We start from the raw sequence: 17,125 nt of genomic DNA, 5'->3' as shown, positions 1-17,125 counted from the left end.
ATACACTGACAGCGTGGCGTCGCGTTCACATGGGCGGCGCCTGATTTCGGGTGGCGGGTGGCGTCTGGCCGGTAGCCGCTGCAGCGCGAGGAAACGCTCGAGCGTAAGCTGTTATTATCGCGACGCAGCCACGAGCTGTCCTGTGGAGGTGTTTCTGGAATACTTGTTGTTGCTGGTGGGTAGAATGTTAAGCGAATTATCTTCGATGCTCAATCAGCCTCATAACTTTAGACCGAAATGTGGTTAAAAAAAAAAAAAAAAAAAAAACAGTTGGACGCGAACGGGCGACCATAAGTTTAGAATGCACGAAGATTACCACTATACCACGGGCTCACACAATCCGAGAACATCTCGGAAGTAGATAACACTTCCTCCTAACACTTCCGCATCTAACAGTGTTGCCAGATTGTGCAGATGGCCGGACTTAAAGAGTTGTCAGGGGCGGTCAGTTTTATCGGCCACGTTAAGTGAACGACTCTGACTTAGTCTCTCTGTGGCGGCCGGCCGGCGGTCAGTTTTTATGTCTAAGACTGTACACTTGAGATATTTCGTTTCCCATGAAATGGTGGCAGACGATGCTGTGGCGTCTTCGAAGCGCGAGCTGGGCACAGCTGAGCGAACGTTTTCTAGTCTAATGGACAATGGCAATACTGTAGAATACTTTTGACAACTATATGACCATCGATTTGTGTTCATGAGCGGTTCATAATTATGTTAGTAAATTCACTCGATATTTTTATGTACTTTAAATTACATTTGCTACATGATTCGCATTGAAGACATAGGAAATGTATTTATTTGGTCCAGGAAGCACGTTCCAATAGAAACTGATGCTTACATTGACATTTATGATGCGAATTAGTCGTCTTATACATCCCATGGATAACGAGGATGCTCCGTTTTGCTACAGTTGTTTCATAGCTAACAAGGGAACCTCGCCATCGGACCCTCCTCAGATTTAGTTATAAGTTGGCACAGTGGATAGGCCTCGAAAAACTGAACACAGATGAATCGAGAAAACAGGAAGAAGTTGTGTGGAACTATGAAAAAATAAGCAAAATATACAAACTGAGTAGTCCATGCGCAAGATAAGCAACATCAAGGATAGTGTGAGCTCAGGAGCGCCGTGGACATGTGGTTAGCGTGAGCAGCTGCGGAACAAGAGGTCCTTGGTTCAAGTCTTCCCTCGAAGGAGTAGTTTAATTTTCTACTTTCAGACAATCATCACCACACGTTCTGTTTATCAACAAATGTAGGAAATAATCATACAAATGGTTGACAATAGTTCGATCCCTTAAGGAACTTTCTGATGCCTTACAGTTCGGAAAATATTCATTGACATTGTTATTGAAGTCGCGAGCTATATTTGCTGGATTCGTATTGCCCACGGAATGCATCTCACGTATTTAATGCACTCTCATCCAAAGTAGCGAACAGTCAACTGCCAGCCAGGGAGCCTCGTTAGCAGGAATACTCTCTCTTCCGTGCGCTGTAGTCGACTGACGTCATGTGTTTCGATGTTTGTTTAGGTGTAGCGTCATCATGCTAGGGCGCAGTTACCTCGCATCGGACGGACGGACGGGCAGATAATAATTGTCTGAAAATAAAAAATTAAACTTTTCACTCGAGGGAAGACTTGAACCAAGGACCTCTCGTTCCGCAGACGCTCACGCTAACCACGGGATCACGGCGCTCCTGAGCTCACCTTCTCCTTGATGTAGCCTATCTTGCGCATGGACTACTCAATTTGTATATTTTGCTTATTTTTTTCATAGTTCCACACAACTTCTTCCTGTTTTCTCGATTGATCTGTGTTCAGTTTTTTAAGGCCTATCCACTGTGCCAGCTTATAACTAAATCTGAGGGGGGGTGCGATGGGGATGTTCCCTTGTTAGTGGTATTGTGTGTTGGTGACGTTGCCAGTTTACATACTGTGCATGTAACACACAATAAATGCGTTGGATGCCTCCTGTGATCAGTTTACTTGAAAAACGTTTGTTGTCATCGTAATTTATGTAACTGGCTCTCCGACTTCCAATTTGACAATTTGTGGAAAAATTGTTTACCTTGCTAGTCCTAGTTTCAAACATTGTCCGACAGAAAACGTAGGCATGAAGGAGTCAGTACAAGCAATTATTCACTATTATAGCAAACTTTTGAATCCACTGGACACTTGAATTCTCTATATTGATTCTGAGAGTTTTGTTATTTCTCTTGTTATTTACTGTCTCAATGTCATCCGTGAGAATAAAATTAAAGGCAGTTGGATTAGGTTCCTGATCTATAAACTATGATTTAATATTCTGCGCTGCTAAATAAATTTTGAAGGTTATATTCTTTACGTAAAACAGAGTATCGGTTTCAGTCCTAGGATTGACGATAAACTTCAGAAATACAATTACAGAATAGCGGCATATCGATTATGGCTCCTCACCATCAACAGTAGTTGTTACCCATAGTTTCGTATTTGCTATTTTACCGTTGTTACCCTTTAGAGACCAACCTGATCTTTCCACAATGCCATTTTTTACTTGCTTCTTAATAGGTCCTATAACTACAGATTTGTTGAAAATATTAACTGTTAAATACACTATTCTACAAATTAAAAACTTCCAGTTATTCTTCATATCTTGAAACTTACTACCGTTGACTTTTACTGAAGAAAAGGTACATAATAATGAAATGAAATCAAAGATTAGAATGTCAAAGCAAAGTGTGAATGGCTAAAATGAAAGGTAAACAGGTTTTAAGGGTTGGGTAGACCGATAGACGGTCAAGAAAGTGAGACTAGTAGGGTTCCGTTTTTACCGGTTTAGGTGACGAAATCATAACAACGAAAACAGCTACGACAGCTACTGAAGATGAGGGCCGCGTAAATAACACCCCCTATTCTTTATTCGAAATGTTCTAGTTGCAGTCGATACATCAGCATATTAATCGTAGCTACACTTTCGATCCAAATCACGTTTACAGGAATGCACAAATAGAATCCATTTGCCCATACACGTTTAAGAAACACTTCAGCTAATGAACGTTTTCTGGCTGTGGCGAGTCTAGTGGAGAATTCCAAACAGTGTAGAATATGTTTGGCAGCTATGTAGCCGTTTATTTCATGGGGTGGTGCAGAATTATCCTACTAAATTTACTCTCTAATGGCAGTATTTTGTTATTTCGATAAACATCCCGAATGATTGTCACATAAGCAGTGACATAAAGGAAGAAAATTCATGTTTTTGAGTCCAGAAAGCTCTATGCAACAGAAACTGCAGATCATTTTGCCATTTTCATTGCGAAATTGCCCGCTTATTCAAGTCTGGGGTAATAATAGAGGGCTGTTTGCCTGGGTTGTCTGCTAGCGTAGTGAAAGGAAGGTCTGGTTTGTTTTCGGTTCTAATCTCGATGGAGGCAGGTAGAATATCAGTAAAGCAATTTTAAGAAAGTCTCGCATCCCCAATACGTTTTATCGCTACCTTTATTCTGTACTGGCACCCTGTGGATGTCAATATGACGCTCTTGTAGAATTTCGTACATTTTACTGTCTACTTTTTCCGCTTCTGTCAATAATGGAATTGACTTAAGTGTAGCACTGAATGATTTTTAACTGAATATTGTTATGAATCTTCACGCATTGCTAAATTTGCACACTTTCATGGTAGGTCAGCAACGGTAATCCAGTAAGACTGGTCTGAACGTTGACACAGACCATTTCGCGGCCGAATGCAGATATTTTGCTAATTCGTAACGATCTGGGGTTCTTTGTCCTACTAAAACAGTTATGTTATCTCGATAAGTTGAAATTCATTTTTTTGGTACAGTTCATACCAATTAGCGTTTCTTTTTTCAGTTCTGTCTTATATTTACGTGTTGTATTTAACACACTAATCAGCATTAATATAGTCTTACAAATTATTGAAAACAGCCTAAAAAATTCAGATAGTTTGTCAATTTCACGCCTGTGCATAGTATGTTGGTAGCACTTCGTCGCCTTGCCTGTTATGCTGTGTAGCAGACTTTGAAGCCGTGCGGATCAGCATAACGAAAAGGCGAGGGGTCTTGCTCGTTTTGTCTACGACTGTACAGTGAGGAATGTTTTCACACATCGCCAACACCTGATTGGTGTGTCCTTTGTCATGCAAAAGACTTAACAATACCACCTGGTGCTATCACATCCTGTCTACGCTGCGTGAGTAGGGCTTTCCATTTTTACCCAGAATTTCTCTCTCTTCGACTGCGAGGTCCCTGGTTTTGCCATCACTGTATGTGGATGACATTTTCTTATATTACAGCTCTGCACCATTGCACACCATAGATCGCTAACTTCAAGAGGCATACTGAAAGGTGGCTACACTGAGCCACTGCGCCAGAGATTGCGCCAAAGAGTATTATTCAGCCGCCTCCACAGTGCTTGGGGAGAGCTCGTAGTAGTCAGTGCCTGTCGAGGGCTCGTGGTAGAAGTAGTTTGTTATCTTAATTTATAGTGATGAAAAGCACTCTAAACATTAGAATCTCTCCACACCGACACGCTACTACCACATCTCAACCAGAACTCTCCAATATCACATCTCAGCAAGCACTGCCTACTAGCACATCTCAACAAACACTCTACTACGAGCTCTCCCCAAGAACTGACTACCACGAGTCCTCGACAGACACTGACTACTACGAGCTCTCCCCAAGCACTGTGGAGGCGGCTGAATAATACTCTTTGGCGCAATCTCTGGCGCAGTGGCTCAGTGTAGCCACCTTTCAATACATCAAGATAATAATTTGGCCCTAAACCATGGATATAAATTTCCTCCCGGGAACTCCTGTTATGATGTTTTGCCGACTCAGAACTATACTTCCGCACCCAGACCTTTACCTTAGTAACAACTTGTTTTAAGTCACTAAAACTTTCAAACTTTTAGGTCTTTTATTTGACAGTAAATTAAAGTGGTTACCACACACTAAATATCCTCGAGATTTCTGAGCAGTACCTTCTGGGATGAAGACCACACAGTTCTTCTGTGTGGTTTCCTTTACTTTCTTTCTTTTTTAAATAAATCTTTAATTTTATGCTGAATGGACTAAGGCTGTGTTGTGTGAGTCGGCAGCACTGTCGGTACTGAGTTTGAGAGACCCTGTCGACTTAGAGGTATGTGGTTGTCAGCTCTAGGCTTCTGCACCAGCCCTGTAGACAGCCTCTTGTTGAAAGCCGATGTCCCACCACTGAGAGCCAAAAATTAACGGTATCTGGTCAACTATGGGGTCACAATCTGTCATATGTCTGCCCCACTCATATTACTCAATTCTCCTTTCACAATCAGAAATGGAAATGATCGCATGGCGTCAGTGGCTGGGAGTTACGTAGCGGGAAGTTCGACCGCCAAGTGCAAGTCTTATTGAGTGTGACGCCACATTGGGCGACTTGTGCGTCGTTAGTGGGGATGAAATGATGATACAATACCCAGTCCCTGAGGGAAGAAAATCTCCCACTCCAGACAGGAATTGAACCCGGCCCCCTGTGCGTGGCTTTCCAACGCGCTGACCGTTCAGCTAATGGGGCGGACCACAATTAGAAATTCAAGATGGTTTATGAATCACTCAGAAATGGATGACCAGCTGTGATATGACGTGAAGCTCTCTGCTAGGCATCCAACTGCCATCTTTTGTCTGTGTTCAGAGTGTTCCCTCTCGGTGCACCCGTGCCATGTAACCTAGTTTTATGATTCAAATGGACCTCTTTTGTAGTCCTAAGAAAAATGCTGATACCACCGTTCTCAAATGGCTGTTTCATTCATGTCTCCATGGTTACCCAGATGTGGCATGCACCTACATGGACAGATCAAAAGTCTGTCATGGGGGTGGTTATGCTTTTGCACATGCAAGGGGGCACGAGAAGTACACTCTGCTGAGTGCATGCAGTGTATATACTGCAGAGTTTGTTGCCACAACATGGGCTCTGCCGTATTTAAAAACTCTCATAATGAAGGACTTCCTGTTTTGTAGAAACTCTGAACTGCTTACAAGTAATAGTTAAGTGCTACCCAGAAATCCTTTTAGTCGCCAGTGTCCTCTGCAGCTCCAGTACGACAGTAAGGTTCATCTGGACATAGAGCTACATGGGTATTCCAGGGAATTAACTTTCTAACAGATTAGCTAAAAAAGCAGCTATAGGTGACAAACTTGTACTCTGAGTAAGGGCTGCAGACTTAAGATTGTAACTGTAACTGTGACATCACATTGGAACCCCTGGGGTATGGAATGGCAGGCTACCACAACCCTCAGTGACCTAATTGTGATCAAGGGGGATGGCATACTTTCTCCAGGTTTCTCAGAAAGATGTCATTGCACTATGCCGACAGTGTACCAGCCACACCAGACTTATCCACGAGATCCTCCTACATGCAGCTGTGAAAGTTATCTCACAATAGCCCATATTCTTGCCAAGTGTGCCCTACTGGCTGATTTGAGACTAGCAATCAAACGGTCTACCTCAATACTTGAAGATAATAGGTTAACAGCTATCAGAGTCCTAAATTTCCTGAGGGGGGTGGAAAGCAAATTTTATAACAAAATTCACTTCATCTCCACGTTCAGTGTAAAGGGTGGTTATGAGAGATACCTCTCACTGTGACGTGCACTGAGTGACTTCAGGCTACGTTCTCCATCAGCATTGTCATGCATTGTTTTAACCTTTTACAAGCAGATTTTATTTATTTAACTGTTTAAGCTAATTAGCTCTATTGTCTGTACAGTCTGCATTTTCTCATCCCATTTTTGTTGGTGCTGACTATGATGACCATTCTTGGTTTAACCTTCAGATACCAGCTATAGGTTTTAGCTGCCTGGGTTTTATCCCATTTTGAACCACAAGGTTGAATCGAATATGAATGGGATTTTTGTTCTTGAGTGTCAACAGTTTGTAGAACTGGACCCGCACTTCAAGTACTGTTAGGTGGGACCGTTTAGGAGTGGGAAGAGCTGGCTGTTAAATACTTCCAATAGCTTCATCAGTAATGCTAACACTATCAGAGCAACAGGTGCACGCATAATTGTAAAATTTCTTGCTCGTTAAGGAGTTCAAACAATGGAAATTTTCCAGAGATTGACTGCACAGTTCAGTGATCAAATGTTGTCAAGGACACATGTGTTTGCCTGGCATAAAAAGTCAAAGAAAGGAAAAGAACTTGTGAAAGATCAGCAACATTATCGCCATTCTCAGACCAGCCTTACAGCTGAAAATGTTGGCATGGTGAGAGACACGCTTGAAGCCGATTAACAGGCGAGTATCAGAAATTGCAGAACAAGCTGGAATACGTTATGGGAGCTGTCAGCTAATCATCAGAAATGACCTACAGTTCTGTAAAGTGTGTTACAGATAGGTCCCTCTCCTTTTGACCAAAAATCAGAAGTGGAGACATTTGGGGGCACAAGAGAAGCTTACAGCAAGGTTTGCTAAAGAAGGTGATACATTTTTGAGTTGGATCACCACCTGCGATGAAACATGGGTCTACCACTACACTCATGGAATCCAAAAACATTACGGAGTTGCTGTGGAAAGGGGAGGTCACTCTAGTGAAAGCCAAGAATCTGGCAGCTGGCAAGATTTTTTCAACAACTTTTGTCCACCAGGAAGGCATTTTGCACATTGAACTACTGTTAGTTGTTGAAGCTGAGGGATGCATATTGCCCAAAAGATGAGACCAACTGATTGGGACAGGTCATCTCCCTCTGTGACAATGCCAGGCTCCATGCTGTAGCTCAAATGGTCTCCAGACTACAGGAAATGCACACCTCTTCCACTTTCATCCTTTTGCACCCCTCTCACTTCTTTTCTTGATTCTTGGATACAGTCAAGCCCATTGAGACTTAAGTCTTTCCCATAGCCATGTGTGCTTCTACAACTGTGTATTTCTTCTCTAACCATTCCTGCTTTGCCATTTTCAGTTTCTATCAGTTTTATTTTCTTGGTTATCCCCATTCGCTTTCGTCCACTTCATTATTAGATTTTATCCCTGTACCATTTGTATTTAGTCTCATGTGTTATCAAAGGATTTCTACTGTGCTTTCACTTTCTGCCTATTTGATTCTATGTTTCCTTCATTATTTCATCTCTCAAAACTACGCATTTGTCTACTGTTGTATTTCCTTCCTGTTTGAGAAAGTGCCTTAGGCAACAATGGATAATCGCTTTCAGTTTATCATATCCAGTTTCCTTAATTTACTACCTTTTTGCAATTCCATCAGTTTTAATCTGCAGTTCATAACCACGAAATTATGGTCAGTTTGCTTTTACCCCTGGGAATGTTTTGCAGCTTAGAACAGTGTTTTCAAATGTCTGACTTGTCATTACATAATCTTTCTGAAACCTTCCAGTTTTTTCTAGGTCTCTTCCACACATGTACAGCTGTCTGCCACAATATTTCCACCAAATGTTATCAGTAATTTAATCCTGCTCTTTATAAAATTATACCAGGAGGCTCCCTCTATATACCTTTCCCCCGGTCCATGTTCTCCTATGTCTCCTTCTCTTCTGTTTCCTGCTATTGAATTCCACACTTCAACTTTTTTCATGTCCATTTCCAACCTGAGTAGTTTTGTCTCTTATGATAACTCTTTCAATCTCTTCATCTCTGAAGCTAGTAAACACACAAATAAGTATTACTATATTAATTGGTGGCTTTGCATCTATCTTGGCAAGAGTTACTCATTCACTTTGCTGCTTATAAGAGTTTACCCACATTCTTAGTTTATTATTCATTATTAAACCTACTCCTGTGTTGCTCCAGTTTCATTTTGTGTTGATTGACCTGTTCATTCTACCACTGTACTTCACAAATTTTCATTATATTTAACTCTAGCAAATCTATTTATCATTTTAAATTCCCCAACTTACCTTCCTTATTAAGGGATCTAGGATTCATTGTTTGGGCCCATATAACACTAGTTTTTTTGCTTGTCCTCAGTCTCCCATTCTGGTCTCTGGGTGGGTCCAATATTTTAGCTATGGAATGTTTTGCCAAAGAGGATGTTATCATTAAACTATCCAGAACAGCTGCATACCCTTTGGAAAATATAGGGGCTGTGGTTTTCCCTTGCTTTGAGCCATTTACAGTACCAACATAGCGAAGCTATAATGGTTAATGTTACAAGCCCAAATTGGACAGTTACCTAGATTGTTCCTATGCTGTTACCCTAAAGGCTCATCTTCAGGAACCATATGTTATTGTGACCCATCCAAAGATACACCTCTGTTGTGGTTCCACGTACAGTAAAACTGTTTGCATCTTTGATGCAAGCAAGTCACGTCAGTGTGGCAAAATTGGCAGATTGCGGGAAGGTAAAAGTTGTGTAAATTCTACCGTATTAGATGTAATGGAGTTGAGTCTGGAATGTACTATTTGCTTGATAGATTTGACTGGGTAACCATCTTCTTTTAATAGTTACATTAATATCGTCCATTCCTAGTGACGATATTTATCATGAGCATTTCTCCTTCTTGATGTCTTTGTTTATTCCACATGAATTTAAGAGGTATGTGTTAAGAACTCAGCAGCAGATATTTACCTTTCAAACTTGCTGGAAAGCATTGATATTAGTCATGTCAACTTAATTCATGTTAAAGTGTACATGTAAAGTTGCAAAGAGACAGTTGGGTGGCCAGTACGTACTTTTTGGAGGCTAAAGTTAAAATAGGAAAAACTGTCCTATCTTTTGGAACTATCTTCTTTCTCATGGGGGAAGGAGGTTGTAATGAGGGACCAATCAGACCTCAAGTTTAGAGCGAACCACGTATTGTGAGGACAAGGAGAGGTAAGGATGATAGAGAGGTGACAAAGAGAGTATGGCACTTACAAATTAACTATCATTGATAACGTCCTCCTCTCTTCGTAACCTCCCCCTTTATCTTCATGTGTCCTTGTCCTCACAACAGGAGAGTTCCTTTCAACATGCGATTTGCATGACAGTCCCTTCTTTCCAAGGTTCCACAACACATCTCTCACTCCTGCCTGCAGAAGGGACTAACAGATCAAAAAGTTAGGATAGTTTTTTTGTCTCTCCCTGCTTTCAAATGTTTATTGGAAGTACTTGAAATTTTACCCCAGAAGATTGATTTAATTCTAGCTAGCTATTCTGTCTCCTAGTTACTTCTAACTTTTCTGTAGTGAATTGTATTTTGATACGATAATGTATAAATGATGCCATTTCTTAAAACTTCTCAAGGTTAGTGATTACAAATTATGGATATGGTGCTCACAATAACACGGTTGTGGTAAGTGTTGTAACCTAAGGATCTCTATGCTTGTTTCCCATGAGCTTCATGTGTACATGCTTTAAGCTTCTTGAAGAAACTAAAAATCAAGGGAATTTTATTATGTGGCCTGTATCACTATCCAGACACACTGGATGAAACAAATATGGAATGTAAATCATAGACTCATTGTCATCCTTCATTACATTTTTTTTCCATGTGCACTTGCCTTCAAGCTGAAAGCAGTATATGTGGGTACCACATGTCCAAGTCACAAATGAATAGCCTGATCATGTAAAAATACACTAGGCTCTCGCTAATCTGGCCCTCAGTAGTCCAGCCTGTCGGTAATGTGGTGCACATCCAGAAACACGTGCACAATGAATTATCATATTCAACAATGGTTAGTTAAACAATGCTTTATATACTGTATTTGAAATTGTAGCTTCCTTTACAGTTCGGAATCATGTCTTCTAAAAGGAAACACGTTACAGTAGGCCTCAAGCAGAAACTCGGAATTTTAGATAAGTTAAATTGAGGTTCTTCGCGGAAAGCCATTGCTGCTGAGTTCATTGTTGGACGAGCAACTATTTATGACATCAGACAGAAAGATGTTATTTGACAGTACTCTAGACGAATGGGTAGCGTTGGGAAAACGGAAGATTATGTGAAAGAGTGAGAATGAAAAACTGGACGTAGCTGTTATAGATGGTTCATAAAACAATGCAATAAAGGAATTCCAGTCAGTGGCCTGATTATAAAGGAAAAAGCAGCTGCATTTAACAAACAACTTGGTGGCAGTAACTTGTTTGCAGTGAGCAAAGGTTGGCTATCAAACTGGAAAAAATGACATGGCATTCGGCAGCTGACAGTCATTGGGGAAAGTCGCTCAGCTGATGATAAGGATGCTGAGTCCGTAAGCAAGATATGGAAGATAAAAGAGGAAGAAGATTTAACTACTGATGTCTTGTATAATGCTGATGAGACAGGACTCTTTTAAAAGGTGCTTCCTTCAAAAACAAGAATGAGAAGGAAGCTTGTGGTGACAAGCAACAGAAACAGCGCATAACATTAATGCTGTATTGTAATGCAAATGGGAGTCATAAACTACCGCGTATGGTGATTGGAAAATCCAAACGTCTACAAAATCTAAACATCCTCGTTGTTTTCAGCAGTCTGACATGAGTACTCTACCAGTGCAGTATTGCGCTCAGAAGAAAGCGTGGATGGACAGACAAATATTCTCTCAGCGGTTTATGAAACGTTTGTACCAGCAGTGAGAAAAGAGCTAAAGAAGAAAAAGCTTCCACTGAAAGCTATCCTTATAATTGACACTGCTCCCAGTTATCCTTCAAATGTTTCTCTTAAAGTCCGATGGTATACAAGCACGCTTTCTCCCACCCAATGTGGAAGCTCTAATTCAGCCCATGGACCAGGGAATTTTGGAATCAATCAAACGTCATTATCGACATTCACTTCTCGTCTTCTTGTTGAACGAAAGTGAAAACGACTCTATTGAGACTATGCTGAAGGTGTGGAAAGCAATTAACATGTGTGATGTTGTTTTTCAAGCAGCCGAAGCATGGGATAAAGTGGAGAATGCTACCATAATGAAGAGCTGGAGAAAATTGTGGCCATCCGTTGATGCTGAGTTGGATCCAGTAGTGAGCGATGGCAATGTGCCAGTCGATATGGAATTATCAAATACTTTGTACACGGACATGTTCCACAACCTTCCAGGAGGAGAAAAAAATTGATGATGATGAAGTTACTAAGTGGCTGAATGAGGATACTGTGATACGGACAAAACTTTAACAGATGTAGAAATAAGTGTGCAAGAGATTAATGATGAAAGTTATGAAGAAGAGGACACAGTAGGAGAGAGCATGAATATTTCTCACACTGCTGGTGCCGAAGCTGCTGAGGTCTTCCTGGAGTACATTCTGCAACAACCAGATACATGCGGTACCAATGTAATGCTTGTAAAGCGGTTGCGTGATAAAGCGTGCCACTGTCGCGTATCTTCGTTGTGACAGTTAAAAATTGGGGACATGTTTCATAGGAAGTGATAAGACTGTATAATTATGTACAGTATACACTCAAGGACTAAGTTTTCTTTGAGAATTAATATATTTATGGATTTTATAAAGTATATCCTTTATGTTTCAAAATTGTATCCTTCAGTTTAATAAAGTACAGCATGCTATATCCCCAATGTTTTCAAGATAATTAAAAAACAAAATAAATGAATAAAATAAATTTCAGACACTCAATAATCCGGCACCCATATGTGCCAGGAACGCCCAGATTAGCGAGAGTCTAGTGTAATGGAACATTAGTGATGTCTTCAAGAAAAGTAGGACAATAATTCTTAATTCATTGGTTATTAAGATAAACATTTTTAAAAAATAAGACATGTTTGGTTGGAAATTAAAATTCCTATAGTGGAAGTAAAGAATGCGTCCACTATAAATTATAAGTATATCTAACTGCACTCGGAACACACACCTTAGTGGTAAGCCATTCTGTGCAAGGTGCTTGGATAGTGCATCTGGCAATTAAAAAGTGGGGTGTCCAGGTTTGGATACGAACAATTATGAAAAGGATAGATTGCTACTCACTGTAAAGGCAACATGTTGAGTTGCAGACATGCACTCCTTTCACAGTGGGCTCCACTTTTTCAAATTCCACCAGTCCCTGTCCTTCACAAACCTGGTACTGCAAAAACATATCTCTGTGGCACATCTGTTGCCTCCACAAGATAATGCTACTGTGCAGTCCCTACTACAAATTGTCCGTGCAGTCCCTACTACAAATTGTCCGACTCCTCCACCTGTAAACTCTGCTGGAGGGATCCTATCACAGAAGTCCAATATAACCTCCAACGCCTGCTTAGAGCTGTAGGCCCTTCCCAGAACCTCTCCCTTGAATCCATTTCCCTGTTCACCCCCGTGACTCTCTGCACACCCACCTACATGCTCCCGGAAATCCACAAACTTAACAGTCATTGACCCTCCCTTGTAGCTAGTTGTGTCCCCACTGAAAGGATTTTCTACTTTCAAACACTGGTTTGGATTGTTGTATTTGTAAGCAGTATAAGAAAAAGTTTCCTTAGATTTAAATTCAACACTATTAAAAAAACTTGATATGCTTCTTGTGTTTTAGGGAGATAGCAGAAGATGAAGTTTCCCATCTGTTTGCTGAGTCTGATGACAATGAGGATGGTATTTTATCATTTGATGAAGTAATTAACCACCATGAAACATTTGTTGGTAGTGAAGTTACTGATTACGGTGATCACCTGCATAACATTCATGTCTTTCAAGATGAACTGTGATCTTCCTGGTTTGTGCCACAATAATATTTATTCTTAGTATTTATTGTTTTTTTTTTTTAATGTGTGTAAATAAATGAGTGACAGAGTGGATTTTTTATTGTCATTTGTAAATTGCCCCAAAAATTATGAACAGAAGATGCAACAAATATTGTTACACTGATTTTCTGGGTAACATTCTTTGTACTGAGCAAACACCTTATTCCTTTGTTGGTATGTTACTATATAAAGTGATATTTCTGGCATAAATCAGTTATGCCTGAAAGAAATTAGGGAACTGAATATAAACATCTGTGTCAACAGTAATATCGGTCTAATATTTTTGATAAATTTATTATTTGTTTTGAGAAAATGAAGTGTGTTTTTAGCAAGCAAACGGCATAAGTATAACAAAATTGGAATTTGTTTTACTTGTCATTTTTATTTCTTAATGAATTGTTGTTACTAGTGCATTTTCAGAATGCAGAATTTTCTCACTGCTTGTTGATCCAACAGACATGAATAAACATGCTACTCATTATATTATGAATACATTGTAACAAACATTGAAATGGAACAAAAACACTGTACCATTTTTTTTGAAGCTTACATTATTGTAGTGTGTTAAAAATAAGAAAGGAAATAACCCATGCATGTGCGCCACTCATGCCTCATCAACAACAGAAATGTAAGAAGACTTTTAAGGCAGTTGTGGAAAAAAAAGAGAAACTGAACCTGGACAGAAGTGCAGTCAGAATGTCCTGTTCTTTTAGTGTTTTCCTGATGGAGCTTTTGGATGCAGATCAGTATTAATGATTTTTTTAAAATATTTTTGTCAAGTGTTTCTTTACTAAAATATTCCACTAAAATAAATGATTTTTCCAATAACTGCAAATTTGTGGCAAGAACAATAAAAAGTATTGTAATGTGCGCACTATAGTAGAAGTTTCATTCCAAACTAAAAACATACCTGAGCCGCTGGAATAGAAATGTGACTGGCTAATTCTATTCCCAAATGTATTAGAATGACTGCTTCACAATAATGGATGTAATTAAGAACTGAAACTTACCTGCAATAGTTTTGTTATAAAAGGAAACATATGTAATTACTAAATGGACTCTACTAAAAAGGAAGAAAACAAAGTTGTGGCAATCATTAATTATAGCATTTAAGCTTTCACAGCCGGCGTTGTGACAAATTACCAACTCCAAGGGCGAGAGAAATGAAAAGGGAATGCTGTAAAATATTAACTGGGAGGTACTCCCAGGAACACACATCTTCTTGCAAAAGCCTGATTAGCAAATTCCAAGACCCATCGTGCACAGCAGAAACGATGACTCCCCTACTCTCACTGTAAGATACAAGGTTTCCGCAATTAAATTTACAGTTTAAAATGCTGTAGAAAGAGAACTGTTGCCCAGAATGAAATCAGAATGGAACAGCATATTATTGACCTGGGGAAACACCATGGAACAATAGAAAATTTGACTAATAGACTGTGCTGTAAGTGTCAGGGTACGCACACCAACGGTGCGGCACATAGCTGTTTCTCAGTTTGTGCCTGAGGTGCTCAACATGACTGTCTCCATGAAGAATCAAATGCTACTGGTAAAGTTTCACAAGAATGGTACAATGCGCCCTTAGCCCTGCACAAGTCCTGGACACTCATGGTTACGAAAAATGCATTTGCTCCAATGTCTGCTAAGGTCTGGCAAAAATGGTTACAAAACTTGAAAAAGACAGGTTCTATTGAATTGCAATGTGACAAAGAGAAAGGAAAGCAGTTGATCTCACTCCTGTCAAAGATGTGGCCACAGCATTGTAGGAGTGTCGAATGGTGGTTTGCAGACATGCTGTGCGTGGGAAATTGCCCAAATGTAGGACATGCCTGCAAGCATGGTGCATAAAATCCTATGAAACATCCTGCATTACTATCCACATAAAACCACCCATGTACAGGATTTGCTTCCAGCTGACATGCCAGCAAGACAAACATTTTCACTCTGTAATTCCTTGCCCGCACTGAAGTGGTCAATGAATAGCCGTAGAAAATTCTGTGGAGAGATGAAGCCTGTTTCTATCTCTAAGGATAGCCAGGGGACTGTATACTATTGTATACACCTCAGTCGCCAATAAATTTAAATTTCATTGCAGTACCCGTACCACATATAAATATTGATACAGAGTAATATTTTGACAATTACTCATAGGTCTAATACGGACACAAATAGGTTTGTCAATAAAAAAATTTGTAGTTTGGTCAGTTCTCATAGCCGCCCGGGACTGGTGTAGTTTCTCATTTTCAATTCAGGACAAATGCCGGAGTTGGTCCTTTACTATAGAGCACAGACAATTTCTCCTGAATACCTTTCTCTCCTGACAGATTTAGTTCCCTTAAAGATGGGCCCTCTCTGCTTAAATGAAAAGAGCTGTATCGAAGATGAGTAGAGCATCTCTTTGGAGACCTCCAGCACTAACAGTAATATGATAAATAAATAATAATCCAAATTCTCCTCATTTAGGCCTCATGTATTTGTCTGCTAAAACATTCTTTAATGCAGAAAATGATCTTCCTTACATTTCAAGAAGTGGTAATTTGGGAGAGTGTAGGGTTGAATAATTCCAGATCCTTTGCATTTCCGCCACATAAAATTTTCTAGCTTCTCTGCCGAACAGAGAGCTCTTTATTCTAAAAGTCCAGTTAGTAATAATCGCAATGTGCCAAAAAATAAGTGCTAATGCATTCCTGCTAAGTTTCTCAGCTCAGATCCAGACTGAGAGGAGGAGAGTATAAAATGACGTTGGAGGGTGAAGGGAGATTGGAGCTTGACTGCTTCATAGTGGTTTGCCAAAATACAGCACTCCTAAGTAACAAGAGTGTATCTCTGCTTTGTGAAAGCACCGAGATAATTTTCAAATAGAATTGATTTTTGTGCTTTATGGAAATTTTCAGGAAAAATGAAAAACTTGTGTGTTGTGCACATTGAACAGTACAGATGGTGTAATGTGCAACTCAAATCAAATCACAGCTCCCATATTGCGATTCATCTGTCATTTTTAGTCGACCCTGTTTATATTTAGAGGCTTACAGGGCCATCCACTGATAAAATTTTCAGTCCCCCCCTCCCGTCCCTCCGTGACATTCCCCTTGCGTCAATAATATGTTGTTCCAATTTCACGTCATTCTAAGCAGTGGTCCTCTTTCCACAGAGTTTTGAAATGGAAACTTTAATTATGGACACCCTGTGTATCTTGAACATAAGAGTAATAATAAATAATAGCTCAGACAGTACATCTGTGACTGGAGCAGAAACCATAATATAATGTAAAACAGGAACTGTCTTTGCCACACTGTAGTGGTTCCTAAAGTACAGATGGAAATCAAGATAATTTCCACTAAATTCAATTAATTCTTTGTAATGATAGTGGGAAAATGGGGACTAAAATAATCAGAGTATGTGTTATATTTTTGCAATGTGATGTCGCAAGTGAGAGTGTTAAAACTCCCAGCTAATACCTTTTGGCTTCCACATACATATAGCAAAGCCAATATCTTGAACCCTTTTGATTGTTGTGC

At 39.9% G+C, this 17,125-nt stretch overlaps 1 protein-coding gene across 1 annotated transcript in view; it reads left to right on the top strand.

The window, feature by feature from the left end:
• Positions 1 to 14,477, top strand: part of LOC124595450 (reticulocalbin-2) — a 61,820-nt gene extending 47,343 nt beyond the window's left edge. The window contains exon 6 of the mRNA XM_047134195.1: positions 13,400 to 14,477. Within this exon, the coding sequence (XP_046990151.1) occupies positions 13,400 to 13,571 (172 nt within the window). The 3' untranslated portion in view covers positions 13,572 to 14,477. The remainder of the gene's footprint in view (positions 1 to 13,399) is intronic.
• The last annotated feature ends 2,648 nt before the right edge of the window (positions 14,478 to 17,125 follow it).

This window comes from Schistocerca americana, chromosome 2 (assembly GCF_021461395.2).
Source record: "Schistocerca americana isolate TAMUIC-IGC-003095 chromosome 2, iqSchAmer2.1, whole genome shotgun sequence".
NCBI lineage: Eukaryota > Metazoa > Arthropoda > Insecta > Orthoptera > Acrididae > Schistocerca > Schistocerca americana.
This window is presented reverse-complemented; position numbering and strand designations above follow the sequence as displayed.